The sequence below is a fragment of the Typopeltis vanoorti genome, chromosome 8 (assembly GCF_054136105.1).
Source record: "Typopeltis vanoorti isolate ZY-2024b chromosome 8, IOZ_Tvanoo_1.0, whole genome shotgun sequence".
In the NCBI taxonomy this organism is placed as follows: Eukaryota; Metazoa; Arthropoda; class Arachnida; order Uropygi; family Thelyphonidae; genus Typopeltis; species Typopeltis vanoorti.
This window is the reverse complement of record NC_143556.1, coordinates 151,908,328-151,932,828: the sequence shown is the minus strand read 5'-3', so window position 1 is coordinate 151,932,828 and position 24,501 is coordinate 151,908,328. Positions and strand designations below refer to the sequence as shown.

Genomic DNA, 24,501 nt, shown 5'->3' with positions numbered 1-24,501 from the left:
AGTCTGGTCTGGCACAAAATAGTATGACAATAAACACAGTATCTAGTGGGATGAAGCTTGTCTTCTCCACAGAAGCAGTTTTAAATATGAATGCCTTTTAAAAGAAAGTCGTGAAGCCATTTTACATCGGCTAAACCTGAATCGGAACGATTGTCTCTCTCCCCCAAAAGTTTAGGATTTTCCCATTCTATGTAAACATCAAAAATAGTTTTAATATTATTTATTAATATATTAATTTCTAGCATGTAGCACAATTTTTAATTGGTAAACCGATTGCTATATGTACCATGTATTCCCATTTCTTTCATTTGCTTGTTTCTACACACTGATTATGTACTGTTATTTTCAGTATGAAATACCTGTACTTTCATTTCATTAAAGTTAATTATTGTGGTTATCATGTAATTTGTTGTTTATAGTTATGTCACAGGTACTGTAAAATGTTGCATGATAAGTTAAATTAGTTACCTTATCAGGCTTGGTTTTACAGGGGTTTCAAGCATGTATATATAATGAAAAATGTAAAATTAGAATAATAATTAAATAATACTTTATATTCTTGTAAAGTGCATAAAATAATTCCTGTTGAAAGTTGTATGAAAAGACTAAAGAGTGAGAATTAAATAAGATTAGAAAGATGATTCAGCAACAGTAAAAGTCCACAAGGTCTTGTGAACAAAATTAAGCAGCCACATCTGAGACATTCCAAGGGAGAGAGGCAAAGTGACGCCATCATACAAAGTGACAATCACGGAAACTTCAGTATTGAAACAATAGGATTAAAAAGATATTTAAGGGGAGTGAGATGGGACAGTCTCTTTCTTTTTTTTTTTCATTTGTCCTTTACCCTGCTTGGAGGATTACATTCCAACGGTGAGGAGACGAGGCCGTACCTTTGGGGTTTCTGCTTCGATGCACTGAAGAACAAGGAGAAGGCGAATACGAAAGGTTGTGATGGAGAGATCAGCAGTCACTACCAACCCTATGAAAAATCGTAGTGGTTGTGTCAACAGGATATCTCCCAGATATCACTGGACTGTTTCCAGGACAAGACCTGCAGCATGGATGCGAGTTCTCACCGATAAAGACTGAATGACCAACCAGTGAGGGTAGAAACAGCCATTGTCATAGGAAGTTCGAAGAAAGGATATTGTCTCCAACCCCAACCTAGAGCATCATAGTTGTCTAAGGAGCGCCCAAGAGACTATTGTACCCTGAAGTAGAGGAACAGAGGCAAGAAATCTGGACTGAAATATTGTTCATGTGACTGGACTGTGAATGCAAAAAAAAGGTACTGTGAGTAGGCATGCTTTGTTAATTTTTTTTTCCCCTTAGATGTATAAGATTAGTATTAGCATGAGTAATATTTGTGCTCACAAAAAAGAGTTGGTAGGAATTTGAGTTTAGAGCTATAGATACACAAGAGTAAAATGTTATGATTATGTACAAAGAATGGAAGGACCAATTCTATATTGTGAATTTGATGAACATCCTAAAGTTATGCAAGCTATGTGTATAACTGTAAAACGTATGTTAAGCTGATTCAGTATAGTTTGATCAAGAAGTAGTTTCCTCGTTATGAATGTATTACTTGTAATCTCTTATTAATTAACAATAAACTTGTTTTATTTGATTAATCACTTTGCCTGATCTTTTGCCAATGCACTGTCTCAAAATAATTGCAAACATGTGTACAAATCGATAGAGAATCGCCACGACATGCCACATGAGTAGATGTACATTAGTTGCAATTTTGCCTGTGTTCCACCCCTCCTAAAATTCTCGGACTATATTAATTCAATTATGCTGGAACAGTCCATAATCAAACAAGTACGAGGATTTTGGCGAACTGCAAATCAGACACAACAGTAATCTTAAGGCCTGCTTCATATGCAGCAGGAAATAGGGACAGAATTAAGAAATAACAAAAGAGGGTCAAGTGTAAGGTGGGATCAGTTAAAAGTAAAGTAATAAGAAGCCATATTAGTAGCCTATATTAATTTTTTAAAAGGCTCATTGAAGGATCTATTTCAGAGTAATTATATTAGTGTGATTGACCCTTAAGAGACTTATTTGTGTCTATGGTCCCACAGAAGATTCTGCTAAGGTAGAAGTGGAGGAAGTTTTTGAGGCTTTAGAGAAAGCTACTGACGCAATGAAAAATGAAAAGTTGATCCTTGTTGGAAATATATATATATATATATATATATATATATATATATATATATAGCAGAGTAAGAAATGATTGTCATACATACAAAAATATTTTGGAAAACTTTGGAGAAAACAGCAAAACTAATAATAATGGCAAATACCTATTGAATTTCTGCTCAGGACATAGGCTCGTTATTACTAACACAATGTTCCAACATACAAAATGTGCACAAATTCACATGGAGAGAAGACACAAGGAATAAGAAGTCTCATTCACTATGTTATTGTTGATAGTGATGTTTTCTCTCTACTGCAGGACACCTAGAGTGTACAGAGGATTTGAAATGGGAACTGATCACCATTTAGTCTTGAGCAGGATACAACTGAATTTTATACTGAAAACAAGAAACATGTAAGAAAGTTTTAATGTGAATAAAAGTTGAGCAGCTCTCATATGTGAACTGTAGACTGAAATATACAAACATTATGCAAGAAAAAAAATATGAAAGAGTTTGAGAACAGAAATCAAACCTTGGAGATTCAGTGGGAAGCTCTGGAGAAAACATTGATTCATTCAGCCAGAGAGCCATGTGGTGAGGTTGTCTCCAAAGATAGAAAAATCAGAACTCCATGGTGGACAAAGGACGTTTAACAGGCAGTGAAGAAGGAAAAGAAGAAAGCATATCAAAAGTTCCTGGCAAATAAATCAGCTTGTGCTCTTAGAGAATACGGAGACAAATGTAAGAAAGCTAAACACTGTGTAAAACTAGCTAAACAAAAGTCATGGAAAGAACTTTCGTAAGAACATAGAAAATAAATATCAAGAGGGTAGCAAGATATTCTGGAGATTGTTGAAGAAGCTCAGAAATGGAGAAAAGAGTGCTGTAAAAGGATTAGAGATGATAAAGGTGAAAGAAAACTGGAGAAAAAGATATCCTTCAAATATGGAGTAATTACTTTGAAAAATTGCTAAATGAAACAAGTAGTGATGACAGCAGAGTGGTAAAAAACACTGACCAGGCATGCCGTCAAGAATACATATCCATACTTGAAGTAGAAAAAGCCATCGAAAGCTTGAAATGTGGAAAGTCAGGAGGAGTAGATGATATGTGACCAGAAATGCTCAAATATGGAGGTATAAAATTCTTATAGTCAAGTCGCTGTACTGCATAGTTCAGAGGGCCTGGACAGAGGGATTAATTCCAGATGATTAAAGTAGAGCTCTCATAAATTAGTATTTCTCTAGTGAGTGTTCCTGGTAAGATTTATACCAGTATACTTGAGAAACGGTTGAGAAGGATATTAGAAGGGAAGCTTGGTGAAGAACAAAAAGGATTCAGGCCAAATAGAGGCTGTCAGGATCAGATCTTCACTTTACGATAAATAGTGGAGAAATCATTGGAATATAACAAAGATCTGAATTTAAGTTTTGTCGATCTGCAAAAAGCACCTGAGAAGGTGCCAGCAGAGAAGCTATTCAAAACGCTACAGTTGTAAGGTGTCAGTGGGGACATTACATCAAGCAATACATAGTCTTTATTTGAGTTGTAAGTCAGCAGTTAGAATTGAAGGAAGTACAAGAAGATGGTTTAATATTAAATCTGGTGTGAGACAAGGATGTACATTATCCGCTCTGTTATTCATTATCAATATGAATCACATTATGAAGGAAAGTGGTATTAAATCTGATATCAAAATTGGAGATGTTAATAACAGCTCTTTGCTTTATGCAGATGATGTTATACTTCTAAATAAATCTGCTAAAAGTCTGTAAGATTCCATGACTAAATTGAATAATTGCTGTAATAGATATGGTATGAAGGTCAGCAATAACAAGACAAAGACAATGAAAATAGGTAGAAACAATGAAAATATCATCTGCATTGTGAATGGGGAACATATAGAACAAGTGAAACGTTTCAGCTACTTAGGCACACTTTTTAGTGAAGATGGTAAATTAAATATGGAAATAGACAACAGGATCAACAAAGCTGGCAGGGTAGGAAGTCAAATGAATAAATTTATATTGAATAAGAGAGAAATTAGTCTAAACACTAAATTAGCTCTATACAAGACAGTTTTCAAACCAGTTTTAACTGTTCCATCTAAGAGCTAGGTTAGATGTAAAACACTTGACCAAAGACTAGAGACAGCAGATATGAGAGTCCCGAGAAAGATTAGGAGTGTGAATAGATGGCATCAATGGCAATGTCATATTCAAAACGTGAATATCAGGAAAGAAATTGACATTGTTAGCATCCAGTGTTAGCAGAGTTAATCTCGGGTGGTACAGTCACTTAAACAGAATGGGCGAGGAAAGGAAAGATTAGTCAAACAAGTGTTCTCTGGCAGGTTGGCTGGAAAAAGAGCCAAAGGAAGACCAAGATATAGGTGGATTATTATCATCAAATTCCTGACATGTACCCTCAAGGGGTGTACAGGATATGATAGTACTACATGAAAAAAATTACATCATTATTAATTTCCTATCTACAATTTTCCTCCAAATCAGTCTGTTACTTGTCAAGACTCCAATATTATCATTATCACATCTTATATTTCTATCGTCTAAGGCACTTTGTACCGTATCAATCCATCTATATCTTGGTCTTCCTCTGGGTCGTTTTCCTGCCAACCTGGCAGAGAACACTTGTTTTGCTAATCTTTTCTCGCTCATTCTGTTTAAGTGACCATACCACCTGAGATTAGCTCTGCTAACACATTCCTGGATGCTGACAATGTCAAGTTCTTTCCTAATATCCTCGTTTTTAATATGATATTGCCATTGATGCCATCTGTTCACGCCTTTAATCTTTCTCAGGACTCTCATATCTGTGGTCTCCAGTCTTTGATCAAGTGTTTTACTTCTGACCCAACTATCAGATCCATAAGTTAAAACTGGTTTGAACACTGTCTTGTATACAGCTAATTTAGTAGATACAAAATTAATAACGGACAAAACTCATGTACAAAGATTATTTAATAGTATAATTTTCGCCTGTGTGTCACAGGCATCTTCAGTACGTTACGCTCAAATTAAACAATAACTGACAATTTCAAAAAGCGCCACCTAAGTAGCTGGTGTAAGATAACTAAAAAGGTCAATAACTTTCCTTGAAAAAAAAAAAAAAATAAATAAATAAAATAAAAAAATAATAAAAAAATAAAAATAAAAAAATCAATACAATAAAAAGTTAGGAAAGATGACTGATTTGTAAAGTACTATCTCCCATAAAGGGGATAGACATAAGCAGTCGGATCTGTTTTTTTTCTGTTATTAATTTTGTATCGATATGTCTACTCATGGTATACCTCTTTTAAAACTTAAGATAATTTAGTGTTCCGACTAATTTCTCTCTTATTCCATATGAATTTATTCAACTGACTTCCCACCATACCAGCTTTGCCGATTCTGTTGTCTATTTCTATATTTAATTTACCGTCTTCAGTAAAAATCGTGCCTAAATAGCTGAAATGTTTTACTTGTTCCACAGGTTCTCCATTCACAACACAGTTGACATTTTCAATGATTCTGCCTATTTTCATTGTCTTTGTCTTTTTATTGCTGACCTTCATACCATATCTATTACAACAGCTATTCAATTTAGTCAGAGAATCTTGCAGATTTGTAGCGGATTTATTTAGAAGTATAACATCATCTGCATAAAGCAAAGAGCTGACATTAACATCTCCAATTTTGATATCATGTTTAATACCACTTTCCTTCATAATGTGATCCATATAGATAATGAATAACAGAGGGGATAATGTACATCCTTGTCTCACACCAGATTTAACATTAAACCATCTTCTGTACTTCCTTCAATTCTAACTACTGACTTACAACTCAAATAAAGACTAAGTATTGCTTGATATAAGGCCCCCATTGACACCATATAACTGCAGCGTATTGAATAGCTTCTCTCTTGGCACCTTGTTATATGCCTTTTGCAAATCGACAAAACTTAAATACAGATCTTTGTTATATTCCCATGCTTTCTCGACTATTTGTCGTAAAGTGAAGATCTGATCCTGACAGCCTCTATTTGGCCTGAATCCAGCTTAGTTGCTGAAAAAATAGGCAGATTAATACGGTAAAAAGTGCCTTAGAAGATAGAAATATAAGATCTGATAATGTTGGAGTCTTGACAGGTAATAGACTGATTTGGAAGAAAATTGTAGATAGGAAATTTGCAATGATGTAAATTTTATATGTAGTACTATCATGTCCTGTACACCCCTCGAGTATAAATATCAGGAATTTGCTGATGATGATAAAATCCACTGTACTGAATAAACTACTAATGCTTATGGGAACATATCAACATTGCAAAATATATTGAGCAACTAATTAAAACTCAACAATAACAATGAATCTAAAAATTTAATGGTTTCCTTGGGCCTCTGTTGCAGAGCAAAGCTTTTCATATGATGGTGATACATTGGAAATTGACACTATTAGTTCTCTTTCTATATTTAACTGAAATCTGTATTTTGTTTTTAAGGCAGCCACTGCAGAAAACCCGCTTTCACAAAGATAAGTTGTTGGAAATGGCAAAAGTGCACGAAAAGCTTTTGACTTTAGTGAAGAAAATTCATCAACACCGGCCCAAAATTCAAACAGCGATTTAGATGCAAACTGTCTTTTGATTTTGCCACTTGATATGAAGTCTATAAATTGTTATTTTTCTTCAACTGAGAAATGTTCAGGGGTAATTTGAAATGGGTTTCTAACAAACCATACATTGCCATTATGTTGTCATCAGTTATAAAATAGTTTCTAAAATTCTTCATCGACATTGTTAAATGATTTTCAATAGCTGCAAATAAAACTTTGATCGTTTTGCTCTTCTGCCTTGTAGGTTTTGATAAATTCATCCACATTTTCATACATTTCTAATTTTTTTTGCTGTAACCTTTTTATTCCTAACTCTTTTTTTACAAAAAGCATCAACTTGGTCACTCATCTCTAAGATGTGTTTTTTCCACTTGGAGTTGCAGGTTTAATATATTTAGTTTCTCAAATACGTCCACCAAGTAGTCAATTTCATCACAAATAAGTGGTCTCTAAACTTCTCTGCTTCTTCGTGATTTTCCTCTTCCAAGAAGATTGCTATTTCATCTCTTAATCCATAAAGATGTTGTAAACATTTTCACTGTGATAACCATCTTGTCTTGCAGTAAAACAGTAGCACGCAATGTTCTGCTTCAGCCACGTCTTAGCAAAGTTCAGAAAACAGTCTTAATTTTAAGGGTCTCATTTTTATATAATTCACCACGGTTATGACTGTTGGTAACACAATGTTTAGCCCAGGACTCATTTCCTTTTTAGCAAGAACTTCTCTTGCTGCAAAGGAAATGAGTGACATTATACAAGAAAGGAAATAAGCTAGACTGTAAAAATTACAGAATAATTGCCTTGACAAGTCATCTTGGTAAGGTGGTGATGATATTGACAGAAAGATTGAGAACACAATTGAAAGCATACTTTGAAGACAAGCAAGCAGGATTTAGGAAAGACAGCACTACAATTCAACAGATTTTGACAATATGGTTAATAGCAGAGAAAGCTAGGAGAAAAAACAAAAATATATATACTTGCTTTGTTGATTTTCAGAAGGCATTTGACAGTATCGACCAGAAAGTGACATTAGCAGTGCTCAAATCCTATGGAATTGACAGAGAACTAATAGCTATATTAAAAGATGTTCATAAGAATGCAGTTGTAGCAGTTAGAACAGGTGATGATTTGGGGAAATAGTTTAAAACAAGCTGAGGTACTTGACAGGGGAACCCAATATCATCAAGCATTTGCATCATGCATTGCTAGAAAGAGCAGTTGATTGTGCAGGATATTGGGGGAACATCTGACCCTATTTATTGTATATAAGTTATGTATAGTTTCCTTTTTTTCATATTTAATTATTATTCCCTGTATAATTCACCTACCAAATCTAAGCTGATCTCATTGTAATGTATCCTACTTTGTTGTAAATCATGTTGTACCACTTACTACTGTAGTAGTTGTGTTTGGATACCAGTGCATGGGATGAGAATTAACAATCTGAGATTTAGATGACATTGTTATTATGGGAGAAGAAGAAAGAGAACTACAAAAAACATTGAAGCATTGAAAGAAAGAATTATGGACTAGTTATGAACTTGGAAAAAACAAAGACAATTGTTAATTACTAAGATAATAAGCCAAAAGGCTATTTTACCAGCGAATTTGTTAATTGAAAGTGGGATGGTAAATCCCGTTCTATTTTATAGCCGAGTCCGAAACTCAGATCGAAATCCATAGTTTCATGCCGAAAAAACTATCGGCAGGCCCAAGTGTAAATGATCACTTGGGTAGTACAACACCAGGACAACTCCATGCAAACATGAGAGAATTAAAGTTAGAATATTAAAGTTAGTGATGGAGCTTGCTCCACCTTTGCATGGAGTTGCCCTGGTGTTGTACTACCCAAGTGATCATTTATAATCGGGCCTGCTGATAGTTCTTTCGGCATGAAACTATGGATTTTGATCCGAGTTTCGGACCCGGCTATAAAATAGAACGGGATTTACCATCCCCCCTTTCAATTAACAAATTTGCCGGTAAAATAGCCTTTCGGCTTATTATCTTAGTAATTAACAATAATTAACAATATAGGAGTGCACCACTTTGGCAATTCGATAGTAGAGGTATGTAAGTTCATGTTCACTTAAAAACCTTGATATTCCAGGTCACTGATGAGACCTCAAAAAAAGGTTGAAACCGGTCTGGGTAATGACCTCTTCTCATAATGTAAAACAATATATATACATCTCTTAGGAGCTGGGTTTTACATTATGAGAGAATATTAAAGTTAGTGACGGAGCTTGCTCCACCTTTGCATGGAGCTGCCCTGGTGTTGTACTACCCAAGTGATCATTTACACTTGGGCTTGCCGATAGTTTTTTCAGCATGAAACTCTATGGATTTCGATCCGAGTTTCAGACCCGGCTATAAAATAGAACAGGATTTACCATCCCCTTTCAATTATCAAAGACAATTGTATTTAGTGAGTAGAACATGAAACAAAAGATACAAGTGGACGGAAATGATATAGAAAATGTAGAACAGTTCACATATTTAGGAAGTAAAATGACATATGATTTGGACTGTAAAAAAGAAATAAAGATCAGGATTGCAAAGGGAAGAACAAACCTGAAGGCTATGGATAACATCAGGAAAAGGAAAGTGATCAGCCTGCAAACAAACTAAGAGTGCTGGAAACATGCATCTTTAGTGGTGTACTGTACGGATCTGAAACATGGGTAATAAAGAAGGAATCAAGAAAAAGAATTTTTGCATTTGAAAGAACTTGTTATAGGAGGTTCTAAGAATAGGATTGGTACAGAAAGTCACAAATGAAGAGTTCTATCGGAAGATACAACCAAAGAAGAATCTAATGCAGAAGATTATAAAACAGAAGCTGCAATTATTTGGACACATCTGCAGAATAAGTGAGGATTGGAAGATAAAGTCATTCATGTTTGGTATTATGGATGGTGTAAACAGAAGAGGTAGACTATACAGAGAATGGATAGATGACATAAAGACTGATGTAGAATGGGTGTACAGAAACTTCGACACTGTGCACTGGACAAGCAAAGGTGGAAGAAGATGGTGAAGGAGGCATTGGACACCAATGGGCAGTGAGCCCATGGTTCATGATGATGATGAAGAGCTTCTCTATGAATAATGCAATGTGTCCAAATACATTGCAGGGATTTTTCCCTCACAAGGGCTTGTAAACTTTTAAACCTCCAGACATAACTCGAGCACTATCAGTGCAAATTCCAACGCAATTTTTCTATTGTATGTTTGCCTTCCATATAAAATCATCCAATATTTTGAACAATTCAGATGCTGCTTCTTTCTATTGGTTTACAAAACAATAACTTTTCAACTGCAGACAATCCATCGCAAAATCAAACATAAGCAATTAAATGACAATCCTTGTTGCTATTTGTTGTCTCGTCAAGTTGAATTGAGAATAACTGGTCACAAAGCTTCGACCAAAGTTGTTGCTGCATATCTTCACATATATCACCAATTCGCTGAGCAACAGTATCGTTTGATAGAGGTATGCACTGGAATTGTTTCATAAAACTTTCTCCAAGCACAGTTTCCATAATATCAATCACAGCTGGCAGAATTAGGTCTTCTCTGATAGTGTGGGACTTCGATTATATGCAACTTTGTAAGTTAGTAAAGCTTTTTCATTTACAAAGCTTTTTTAATTTTAGATTTTTGCTTTTCAAATCATTTCAGTTTGACAGCAAAGATCTCTCAAGGTTTGTTAACATACTCCTTATGAAAGTGTTTCCAAATATCTTTTAAGTTTATTCAATTTCATGCTATCAGCCACCAAAATTTTCGAACAAATAACCCACAGTGGTCTTTTTTCATCATTTACTTCAATCTTTGTAAAACCAAAATCTAAATATTCTGCTGCATACTTTCTTGATTTTACTTTCGGTGTGATATTCTGTGAAACTGAATTTGTTGACGTCTAAGTTCCACAGTCGTAATATGCCTGCTCATGTCCAATAAAAAATTTATACATTTTTTTCCACACTAGAAAAGATTGTTTTTATACATGTATCACAACTGTTGCGAATAGGAGTAAAATAATGCAGACCATCAACTTCTCACTGTTGCAGTGTTACTGCTGTCTTGTCATTTCAAGCCTTATTTATACTCATAGAAACGTTTAAGGAGCATTCGAGACATCCTGTGATGAATTCGCAAATATTTCTGAAAGGTCAATACGATTGAACGGTCTGTGCAGTGATGCCAGATCTATACAATTTTCAAAAGAATTGATGACGAATTTAAATTTGTATGAATATTTAAAAAATTTAATTCCTATATTTTTTTTTTTTTTTTGTTAACTTTTATGGGTTTTGTCAGGGTCTCAACACAAGAATTGTAAGGGGGGAAGGTGAGGGGAGCACCACAAGAAATGGGGCACACATGAAAGAAGGTTGAGAAACACTGCTTTAACCCAAACTGACTAGTAATGAGCATACACTGGTATTTCTACTTTACACTCTTTCAGTTTGAAACTCAATTTTAAGATTTTTTTTCTTTCAAGCTACATGTAGTGATGCCCATCCACCCACACCCACTAATTTATGATTAAATGGGTATGTATGACTATTTTTTTTTTTTTTTTGGTTTCCTTCTGTAGAAGTGTTTATTATATTTTTAAATTATTTTTAATTCTAGTTCTCTGCACTTCTTGTTTACTTTGATAGTATTCATGTCATCTTAATACATGCTCTGTAGTAAAGTTCGTTTACTTTTAATATTCAGTGTTCGGTTCGTATTTTATATTCCACAAATGTGAATGCAAGTTATTTTGCATGTCTTACATTTGCTTGCTAGAAATTACAGTATTTTAAGTGTTTACAGCAAATTCAATGTTTTAACAGTTTTTGTGGACTCATTAGCACTGTTTGCAAATCTTTATGTGATAAGTATACAACCCTGTAGGTGACAGGGTAATAGGCTTTCTTTTATGACTTTAAAAGGTGAAAATGAACACTGTGGAACCACTGCAGTATGTAAAGTCTCAAGTCCCACTGAAACACTGCATATTACTTAAGATAACATGGTTGTGTACTAAGTCAAAAATTTGAAACTTTAAAGAAAATATTTGTCCATCCTATAGCTGAAATCATTTTGTACAGATTATTTACAGATTTACCTTTGTAGCAAGCCAATGTAAGTGCACTTTCCTTAAACTCATTGGAATGGGTATTAATACTAGCACCGTGCTCTACAAGAAGTTTAGCTACTCCAACATGGCCAGCACTTGCAGCTTCCATAAGAGGAGTATGTCCATTTTCATTATGGTCTTCCACATTGGCCCCTGCTTCAAGTAAAACACGTACTACTTCTTCATGTCCTCCAGCACATGCAAACATTAACGGTGTGTTCCCTATTTTAATAAATACAAAACATGTTATACCAGAATAACATTTAAGATTAAAAATGTAGACAGTCATTTAATAAAACAAATTCAATTACAAAGAATATATTTTGAAAACTATGATTATAAGAGGGAAACTACATCAGAAAAAAAAATCCATAACTATATTTCAGTGGCAATTTCTAATGATGCATGCCACAATAAAAGCGTATACTTAACACATTCACATTGTGCAGAGTCTACACTAGCTTCAGTGCGTGTATATGTGTGTGTCTGGAAATTCCATGTGGAGTGGTCACATTTTCACAAAGCTTATGAATGTGACCTTAGTATGCTAGTTGCAACTTTTTCAGTAGAATTTGTAAAATTCAGCATTTGTGGACTGTCTGAATGACATTGAATATCTCAAATGTAATTCAAACTGATTTCAATAATAATCGCATATTGATCTTTTTGATTTAGATAAATTGTGTGCATTCTGTATCCAATGATTGCATTATAAACAGCTGTTTATAAGTATTTTATGGAATTGAAAATTTGAAAGAGAATGCTAGAACATACAGGGTGTTCGGGATAAATTTGACAGTTTCGTAAGGAAAAAGAAAATCTTCTTTGTATCTATTAAATTTAATGAATTGACCAAAAAACATTACAGGCAGAGTTAATTACAATACTATCAACAAGATTTACTCAAAATAACCACCATTAGCATCGATCACAGCTTCAATTCTGCTTCGGAACCTCGAACAAGCTGATGCTACAGTCTCCCTGGGAAGGGCCGCAAAAACTGTTTTAATTTTATCCATTAACTGGGCTTTTGTATTACTGGAAGTGCGATTGGTGTCTTTTTCAACTGCGCCCCATACAAAATAATCCATGGGGTTAAGGTCTGGGGAGTTTGGAGGCCAAACATTTGGACTGGTGAAGTCGTAGAAATTTTCAGACAATCATTTTTGACTTTTCCCAGAGGTGTGGCAAGGGGCCGAATCCTGCTGCCATACATACGGCCTACCATTGGCTACCCTTGTTATCCAGGGCTTGACTACAGTTAGCAACTCCACGAACAAAGCCCGAATTCCAATGCCAGGGTTCTTCAACACCTGTTCCTGCAGATTTGCGAGGAATTCTGCTGTACGAACGCAATCAGATCGTCTGCTAGGGATCTTTCTTCTTGCTACATCCTCGTAGTCACCATTGCAAGTCTCTAGTTCATGCCTGATTGTTTTTACTGTATTCAGGGAGCATTGGGCAGCAGTCGTAATATCCTTATTTTGATGGCGGGCACGAATCATCATGATACAAGTTATTCTCTTCCATGATTCAGGTGGGTTCCAGCTATCCATCCTTTCTGACATCTTGTATATGAATGAAGAAGGGTCCAAACTTTTAAATGAAGAGAAGTGTGTGTTAATACATGTAACTTACGGAAAAATATAATTAATTATAAATATGTCAAATTTATCCCGAACACCCTGTACATGTTTAGTTAGCTGCTATGTTTACTGCTACAATAAATGTGTTTTGCTCGCAACACAGCGTGTGGGAGGGGAGTGTTTTTCATTATAATTCAAGCTGTCTCTAATTATACTAACTGTCGCTAAATATAGTACATAGACTGTAAATGTTTCTGTATTGTATTATTATTATCTGAGACCTCAAGGGAGTCAAGGACTCATCGAAGGAGGCTGTAAATTACCCAATCCAGATATCACATGTTCTCTTAAATTCATTTACACTAGACGCACTCACTACCCCTAAAGGCAAATTATTCCACTCACTCACTGCTCTCTCACGAAAACAAAACAAAAAAAAATGAAAATTTCAAAAACAAGAACAAAACCTAACAGACCCTGAAGAAAAAACAACATTGATTGATTCAGACAAACATGTGGTAAGGTTGTTAATTAACAAGAACAGAAAAGTGTCAGGGCTCCGTGGTGGACTTACATGGTAGGTCCCTAAAGTTTCCTGTCTGCCATACAAAACTCGCACCAATTTCAAAATACTGGGCACCATCCATGGGAAGGTTAGTGTACCAGTTTCAACTCTCTACCTGCATCATTCAGTTGGAGGCACTCATTTGACTAACACATGACACGTTAAGTGGCTGCAACATTAAAAATTGAGCAGCACGTTGTGATAAAATTTTTCACCAAAAAAGGACTTGCTCCAAGTGCTATTAAACAGCGATTGGATGATGTTCGTGGGGAAGAGCTTCATCTTCATATTCCACTATGAAGGAATGGGCTAAACAGCTTCACCTAGGAAGAGAGAGAGAGAGAGCACTGAAGATGATCCTCATGATGTTTGGCTTGTGGAAGTGATGACTGAGGAAAATGTCTCTCTTGTTGAGGAGGAACTGCTCAATGATAAACGGATGAAGCTCATAGAAATCTCAGCAAGGTTGGGGCTTTCTATAACAACAGTCTTTCGTGTCATTCACAAAAAGCTTCACATGAAAAAGGTAAGCACAAGGCGGATGTCCTGACTTCTCTCTTCAATTCAGAAGGAGCATCATGTTCCTGCAAGTTTTTAGAGCTTTGCCAAGAGAATCAGAGAGACGTGCTGGAATCCATTGTCACCAGGGATGAAACCATGGTCCTTTATTATGATCCTCTTTCCAAAAGGGAATCCATTGAGTGGTGCAAAGCACTGCTGAGACATGCCAAAGTCACTTAGTCAACCAATAAGATCATGGAAAGGATCTTTTGGGATTGCATGGGAATTCTTTCGATTCACTCCAAGGAAAGGAATACCACCATGAATGAAGAATATTATGCTTCACTCCTGCACAAACCACAAAAGAGAAGGGACGAGGAATGCTGAGTCATGGTGTTCACCTGCTTCACAACAATGCTCCAGTCAATACAGCTATTGTTGCAAAGGCTGCAGTAAAGGACTGTGGCTTCCAGGAGATTGAACACCCACCCTACAGCCCAGATCTAGGCACCCCGTGACTACTACTTCTTGAAACTGAAGAAAGATCTTCAAGGAAGAAAATTTGCAGATGATGAGGTGAATGATGCAGTTTTATGTCATTTTGCAGACAAAAGTACAGACTATTTTTTCAAGATGTGAAAAGTGTCTTGAAGTAAAGAGAGATTATATTGAAAAGTGACTTGTTTTCTATCTATCATCACCTCTAAAAGTTAGCCAGGCCAGAAACTTATGGAACCACTCTCAAAGGTAATAAAGAAGTAGTAGTCAAGGAAAAGAAGAAAGCACTTCCAAAGTTTTTGGCAAGTAAGTCAACGTGTGGTGTGAGATAATACAAAGAAAGAAAAGAAAAAAAGATATCATTTATCTCACAACAATATTATAGGGTTCTTTTCTTTTCACACTGTGAATGTTCCACTACACATCACACTTCTGGTTTTCATTTCAGTCATGAAATGGGAAAATGATCTGACATTACATTACATATAACATGATCAGATCATTACATTTATTGCAATTATTATCATTTGCAATAAATAAAATTTTAATCAAATCAATGCATTCATGTAGTTCAATATTAACCTAATACACACACACACACACACACACACACACACACACACACACACACACACACAACGCACAACATGTAATAGTCATTCTATTCTTTAAAAAAAAGTTAATTGGGATACTAAGGCAAGTAACGTAAAGTCATTAGCTTCTATATACAAGTTGCAAAGTCAGGAAATACTTCAAGCTCAAACTTTGTTTGCTTACACTTGATAAATCATTGAACCAAAAATATAATTTCTTGCCATCTTTAATTTATTGAGGTAGAAAAAAGACATCAAAAACTAGAAATGTGGAAAGGCAGCTAGAGTAGATGATATTCAACCAGAAATGCTTAAGTAAGGAGGTATAAAGGTTTTGCAGTGGTTACACTGCATACTTCAGAGTGCCTTGTCAGAAGGTTGAATTCCCAATGATTGGAGTAGAGCTCTCATAGTACCAATCTATAAAAAGAAAGGTAATAGAATTTCTCTACTAAGTGTTCCAGATAAGATTTATGCAAGCATAAATTGAAAAGAGGCTGAGGAAAGCTGCAGAGGAGATATTTGGAGAAGAACAAGCTGTATTCAGGCCAAATAGAGGTTGTCAAGTTCAGATTTTCACTTTAAGACAAATGATTCAGGAATTGTATGAATATGGCAAGGATCTGTACTTAAGTTTTGTAGATCTAAAAAAGGCATACAACAAGGTGCCCAGAGAAAAGCTTTTCAAAATACTACAATTATATGGGGTGAATGTAACATTATACAGAGCAATACATAGTCTATATTTAAGTTGTAAGTCAGCAGTAAACATTGAAGGAAATACAGAAGATGGTTTGATGTAAAATCAGGAGTAATACAAGTATGCATATTCATCTCCAATCTTGTTCATTATCTACACAATCACATTATAAAAGAGTAGCAATATGCTTGATATTAGAACTGGAGAGATCAAACTTAGGTCTTTGCTTTATGCAGATGATGTACTTTTAAACACATCTAGTGCAAGCCTCCAGGTTTCTCTAACTAAATTGAATAATAGCATGTAACAAATGTGTCATGAAAATCAGCAATAAAAAGACTGCAACTATCAAAATAGGCAGCAGCATAGAAAACTTCAGCTGCATTCTGAATGGAAATTATTTTTTGATGAAGTTTTATGAACAACTTTATTAACAGTATTTTTTAATAGTATTTTTTATAAATAACGCCTATAGAAAAAATAATATTAATAAAGTTCATAAAACTTCATTAAAAAATAATATAGATTACAGTAAAACCATAGCTATCCCATACAGTAAAGCGTTATCAGAAAACATTAATAGAATTCTATGACGTTATAATCTTAATGCCACTTTTAACCACTTTAAAATTAAAAACACAATCAACTCCTCTAAGGATCCTCTCCCAACAATGGCTCACCCTGGAGTTTATTGTAGCTATTGGTCCTGTAACTTACCTTATATTGGGGAAACGATATACAATCCCTATTCAAAAAAAAAAACCAAATTGAATGGAAAAATACCTCATTCTTTACATCATACTGAAAACTGGTATGAATGGAAATTTAAAAGCCTGTGAAATTTTGATCAACAGTCCTAATGTTAACAATATGGTGGCATAAAAATCCCAAGAATTTAGATGGCACACATTCAGCCCACTTAGTTCTTCAAGTTTTTCCAACAAACTCTGAATTTAGGACTCTAAGCAATTTGCAGCTTTTATTGGCCACCATCCATACTGGTTTATTTTAATTTACATGTATACTTATATGAGTAACTTTTTGGTGTGAACATATTGCTCTTTAGCTTAATTTAATTTTGTTAGCTAACAGATGATAATAATAACAGGACTTTAGCTTTGATATAGTAAGGTTTTTTCCACCAGAGGTCAGGTCAATAGTTTTAACGGTTGACCAGTAACTTTAGCATATCATGTAGATTGTAATGCAGCTTGTTTCTTTGTATTTATGTGTATAAACCAGATGATGAACTTAATATGAAGGTTGAAACATCAAGTGTTTATTTTAGTTTATATTAAACTGAAGTTTTACTCAAACATGGTAGCTGTTTCCATAATTTTTATGATGTATTCTGATCACCATGTAAGCATGAAGGTTTTTTTGTTTTTTGTAACAAAATGGATACTTATTAATTTAATAAACTCTTCTACATCTACTACCCAAATACCATCCACATATTCTTTCACATCATTCTTTCTTTCTTTCTTTTACTTACAACATGGAGAAAGAATTCTTTTGGGTTGTCTTCAATCTGCAGAGCTAGTTTTGTTTTGTTTTCACTCTCACCCATAGCTTTCCATAAAATAGTTTTTAACTCTTCTGACCTACAAAAGCAGCAAGAGTTAAGAAGGGCTGAAAAAAGAAAGAAACAGGTGATCCGAAGGAATAATAAACACTGACTGAACAAACAAGAAAAACAAGTTAAGGAGAAAATTATGCATAGAGAAAGAATGATCAGGGGAGTACTTAACGCAAGTATAACAAAATAGTGTTTCCCGGGCGCAAAAATTCATGATATTAGCTATGCCATCCAGATGCAAAAATCAAAGTTGAAGGAAATGATTGTCTTGGTTAGTACAAATGATTTGAGAAGTGAGAAGTATGCAATGAGGGAGGATGTAAAGCAGTTGTTAGAAGAGGCAAAACTGAAGTGAGAAGGTGAAGACTAAGTCTCCTACTACGCTATGATAGAGGCAAACGGAGGAGGAGAGAAAGCATTGATAGCCAATAAGTCTATACATAGATTGTGCAAAGGAATGATGTAGAATTTGTTGTGGATCTGTGGTCTCTGTTTGACGGAAAGAAGGATTTGTACAATGCAGGTGGACTGTATTTGAATGGTTTTGGTGTTAGGTGTCTGGAGAGAACTGCTTTGTTCACCAGTCATGCTGACATGCAAATTCAAGGAAACTTAAGCAATTAGGGTGCAAGTAAGTTTGTGTGAAGGCACCAGGAAGCAAGTGAGTGTGAGAATGACCAAGTGAGGAATCTAGTCTCTCAAGCAAAAATATTGAATAGGGTAGCTAATTCAGAAAGTAAAGATGAGTGGGGGACTAAAGGCATGCTACAGTTCCTATATACTAATACGAGGATTGTGTGAAAAGTTCTTGGCCTCGACCATAGATGGCAATACTATCGGCAAGATTTCTTTTTTCTAAGTTGGTACATCTGTCATAAGCATCCATGTGAAATAGCAAGTCATTCTATCAAGTAGTTTGTTTTATACAGCTGTCGGAAGGAAAAGTGTTGTCTGTATCCCATGAAACGGATAAAACTGAGTATCGTGCGGTTATAAAATTCTTTGTTAAAGAAGGTTTAATGCCAAAATAAATTCATTCTAAGTTCATATAAGTTTATGGACACTCTTCTTCTTCGTTTTTGACAATTAAGAAATGGGCTGCCGAGTTTAAACATGGCCGTACCAGCCTTGAAGATATCCATGTGAAGGACGTCCAAAAAGTGTAACAACACCAGAAATCATTGGTCAAGTGCACGATATGGTATTGGATGACCGGCGAGTCAAAGTGCGTGAAATTGCTGAGACTATAGGCATTCCAAAGAACGTGTAGAATATATTTTGGATGAAGAATTGCAAATGAAAAAGCTTTGTGCAAGATAGGTGCCATGCTCACAGCAGATCAAAAATGCACTCGCATGAAAATCTCTGAACAGTGCTTGAAGCTTTTAACAAGAATAAAACTAATTTTGTGAGTCGATTTATTACAATGGATAAGACTTGGATTCACCATTACACACCATAATCCAAACAGCAGTCAAAACAGTGGACAGAAGTCCAGTACCAAAGAAGATAAAGTCGGTTCCATCAGCAGGAAGGGTCAGGGCATCAGTGTTTTGGGATGATGAAGACATTTTGTTTATTAATTATCTTGAAATGGATAAAACAATAACCTGGAAATATTATTTTGATCTTTTAACCAGACTAGACAAAAAAAATTCATGAGAAAAGACCTGGCTGCAGAAGAAAAAATCATCTTTCTTCAGGACAATCACCTGCCCACAAGGGTGTTTTGGCAATACTATAAATTGTTGGAACATTCACCCTATTCCTCAGATTTGGCTGCCTCTAACTTCTGTCTCTTCCCACAACTAAAACTCTTCCACGCTGGTCAGCGTTTTTCTTCAAATCAAGAAGTCACTGCAGCTGTAGAGGGGTATTTTGCAGATCATACTGAGAACCACTACAGGGAAACAGGATAATGGCGATGCGCCATTATCCCATCCATGGAGCATCGCTGAAATAAATGTATTAGTCTTAAGGGAGATTATGTTGAAAAATAAAAATAATTTTAAAATTATAAATTCGTTTTTTCATTGTTAGGCCTAAAACTTTTCAGACCACCTCGTACCAGAAGTATCAGGAATAAGGGTGAGGAGTTTTTTGGCATTGGTTAGTGTAACCTCTCCACAAGTCATAGGCATTAGTGAGACTTGGCTAACAGCAGATGACGTAGTTACAGGATTTGAATGTGAAGGGTTAGTATTTTCGGGGAAGATAGATTGCAATTCATCTGAGAATATGTTGTTTCAAGGATACTTGCGACATAAGACTGAATGATATAATCACGTAATCACAAGAAAGATATTTATTTAACCAAATATTTCGGTCTGGAAATAGCAGACCAACGTCAGTGGTATTACAAGAACAGTTTAAAAAATACTAGCTAGAATACTAACAATAGATCGTTAAAATTAGAACACGCCGCGTGATGTTATATCACTAAGTATGAAACGGAATATTTTGAAGTAGAAACATGATTGAATTTGCTATTAAAAAAAAATTAATTAATGAGTAATCTTGATTAGACTTTCCCAGATTTTTGATATAGATATACAGTCATTACGATTCAGGTTGGGGCGATGAAGCAAGGCCTCCACGCTTTCCTTGAACAAACGTTCGAACCTATAACGGGATCTATGTAAGAGGCGAGTCTTGGACCAAAGGATGCTGTGGTCAGTTTCAATCCCGTGAGGCCAAACAGCAAAAACGCTTTACCTTCCTTTTTAAACAGTATTAATTCCTTGAATCATCGCATAAAGTTTACTATGGAATTAGAAGAAAACAACCAGTTATCTTTTTTAGACGTTCTCCTCATCCGATCACCTTCAAATATTCTTACAACTACAATATACAGGAAACCAACATTCACAGGTCGTTATATTCTTAAAGAATCACCCCATCATCCATGCCAAAAAAACAGGAATTATAAAATGCCTCATCAGAAGAGCCAAAACTAATTGTTCTACTTTTGATTATCTACAGAAAGAACTTTCTACTATCCAACAACACATGAAACTCAATGGCTTTTCTGAAAAAAGTACTACTCAATGTCTTCTCAATTCTTATAATCCTCCACAAAACAACAAAGTTTCAACACGTCGAGTGCCTATTCCTTATATCTCTGGTATTTCAGAACCTATCGCAAGAATTTTAAAGAAATATGATTTAACAACTACGTATTCACCTATTAACAAACTGTCTTCTCATTTTCCTTCTCCTAAAGACAAACGCTCAACTTTATCTCTTCCTGGAGTTTATCAAATTCCGTGCAACTGTGATCTCTCTTATTTTGAACGAACTGGACGTTCTCTTGAAAAAAAAATCCAAGAACATCAATCATCCATTCTTCACAAATTGGCTCAACACGGGATTGAAACTGACCACAGCATCCTTTGGTCCAAGACTCACCTCTTACATAGATCCCGTTATAGGTTCAAACGTTTGTTCAAGGAAAGCGTGGAGGCCTTGCTCCATCGCCCCAACCTGAATCATAATGACTGTATATCTATATCAAAAATCTGGGAAAGTCTAATCAAGATTACTCATTAATTTAAGCAAATTCAATCATGTTTCTACTTCAAAATATTCCGTTTCATACTTAGTGATATAACATCATGCGGCATGTTCTAATTTTAACGATCTATTGTTAGTATTGTAGCTTGTATTTTTTAAACTGTTCTTGTAATACCACTGACGATGGTCTGCTATTTCCAGACCGAAATATTTGGTTAAATAAATATCTTTCTTGTGATTACGTGATTATATCATTCATCTGAGAATAGCAAATGAATTATGACCAAAAAGAATAGGAGATAGGATGGAGGATAGCTGTTCATTTGGAGCAATCTGGTGTGAGAGTAAGGCCAGTAAGACAAAATATATAGTTAGTTGTTGCTATAGGCTGGGGAGTTCCACAGGTGATCTGGAAGACATGCATTACTAAATTAGTACAATGAGTACAGAGTTATTATAATGGCGGACTTCTACTATGGAGATATAGACTGGAAGGAAGAAAAATCACAGCAGGAAGGAAATACAATTCATACACCTGCTGAGAGAATTACTTCAATTAGCATGTGATGGATAGGGATTAGGGATGAGAGAGTATTGGACCTGGTCATAGGATCAGAAGAGCATACCTGCCTCCTCACCTCCAATTGGAAAACAACATAAGGAATATTCTGTTAAGAAGGCATACATGTGGAAATTGCAAGATAGATGATTAAGACAAGCTTAAGAAGAATCTTAAATCTGTGCCATGGCATAAAACACTGCAGAATAAGAAAGTAAGTAGTGCATGGGATATAGTTAAGAGTCATCTAGCAGAAGCAGTATTAAATTGTATACCTAGGGTTAGGAGTGGTTAATCAGGTAGGAGTTACATGGATGAGTAATATCATGAAGCATGAGCTGCAGAAGAAAATGCAGTGAAGGGTATATAAAGAGAAAGGTGACCAGCAGCAAGGAAGGATAAATCAGATTATGAGAAGATTCTAGCCAAGCAGACCAAAGGAAATCCCAAAGAGTTCTTTCGTTATATGGCAAGTAAGAGGAACAATGACTATGGAAAATTAATGTTAATGAGTGATGATGATCACGAGGAGAGAGAGAGAAGCAGATAAAATAGTTCTGTTACTGAGTGACCACTGTGCAAGGACATATCATCCTAATAAGGTTACTACTTTAACCTATGTGAGAGACACTAATGTGGGAACAGAAATGGATGAATTGGAGGTGCTTAGGATATTGCAGAATCTCGATATACCGTATTTGCCGGCATAATAAGACCCCCCCCCCCCGTTTTTTTGTACACATTTTTTAGGGAAAAAAAACTTTTTTAGATCCTCTTCCTGATTCCGCCAAGTTCTTATCATTTTCTCAGTTGGGGGTTGGCCCAAAATGCCTCTCTGCAGCACTGTTTCCATGTTCTTTAGCATACGTAATCACACATAGCTTGTATGCAATATTGTAGCAATGCCGACGTTTTTCAGCCATAATTTGTCAAGAAATTTAGAGAAAATTTAACGGCAGAAATTTATCACCGTTCAGAACAACCGCGACAACATTTGGAAAGTTTAAACTAACAGGAACACAGCTGTGATTGTCGATGACAGCGCATGCGCATCCACTGAACTCTACATAACTGGAATGCTCTCACACACCGCAAGGAAGCAAGAAAGAAATCGCGTAACTCGAAACAGAGAAAATTTCCAGAATGAAAGTAATTAAAAACTAAGTATCGGCGTATAAGATGCACCCTGTTTTTCAGACCTATTTTCAAAGAAAAAAAAGTGTGTCTTATACGCCGGCAAATACAGCTATGGGATTGGATGGGATATCAGCTGGGGTTTTGTGAGAATGTGCAAGGGGGCAATGCCTTTGACTAGGCTGTTTAATTTAAGTCTCAGCTGTGAGACTTATTCATGCCCTCAAACATGAATAAAACAAGTAACTTGGCTCACTTTCATCCAAAAGACTACTTTTATCACCATGAATTTTTTTTATATCAATATTACTGAATATACAGTAGATTCTAGATTCTGGTCAATTGAGACACATCAGGACCAGAACATTTTGGCTCAATAAAACAGCTCCTAATTATGCAAAGTTTTCATGTTAAATTTCATGCAAAGTTAAAAAAGATTAACATTTCACTGAGCAAACAAATCATTTATTCATATTAATTACAATAGCAAAATATGTACATATTTAAGTTTTCCTCATCGTCAATATCAACAGAGACCTGTTGTCCTTCAATGTAATCCCATTAAAACAATATACACAACACATTAGAAAATAATTAATATTTAAACATTTAATTTATATAACTTGAATTTAAATCATGCTTAAATTTCCATTGAGATAATGCATTAAATTCATCATGATCCAAATTCTTAGTAAGCTCCTTTGATTTCTTTTTTGAACATTGGACCACTGACACATACATACTTCTCATCCAGTTATAATGGAGAACCACTGATTTAAGGCATCCTCAATGTCAGGATCCCTTACCTTCACGCTCCTGTTTTAGGGATGTTCCTTCTATTCTGTGATGTGTCCATTCTTCTTGTTTATCTTGCTGTTGTATCAAGCACACAATCATAGATTTTTCAGTACTCCAGTTATTTCCACCAAACAATGATGACTGGTATTGGGTGAACGGCCTTTGATTTGATCTAGGCAATTATTTTGGCTAGTGACAAATCTTTACATGGCATCTTCGGTAAGGGTCCAAAATTTTATAAAAATTAAAAAGGAAATTATCAAAAAAATAGAGTACTGAAAAATCTCTGCGTTTTTTTGATTAGTTGTTGACTCAGCATGAAAGATGACATAAGTGTACTCAACTAATGCTAGTTAGATACCAATGCTATTAGAAGGTAATAAATACACTGCATAAGCTGAATTGGTGAGAAAAGTGCAAGGTCATTTGTCACCTAAACCACATGGAGAACAACATTTATAAGTTGTGGTTTGACAGAGTATGACCTTTGCATTACTTGTGCCAATAAGTCTCAAATCAACTACCATTTACAAGTAATTACCTCAGAGGAATAATCTCAATTG

General features: G+C 35.3%; 1 protein-coding gene across 1 annotated transcript in view; it reads right to left on the bottom strand.

The window, feature by feature from the left end:
* The window catches only part of mask (multiple ankyrin repeats single KH domain), an 823,307-nt gene that overhangs the window by 668,540 nt on the left and 130,266 nt on the right, over positions 1–24,501 (bottom strand). The window contains 1 exon segment of the mRNA XM_090396371.1: positions 11,901–12,134. Coding sequence (XP_090252497.1) covers positions 11,901–12,134 — 234 coding nt within the window.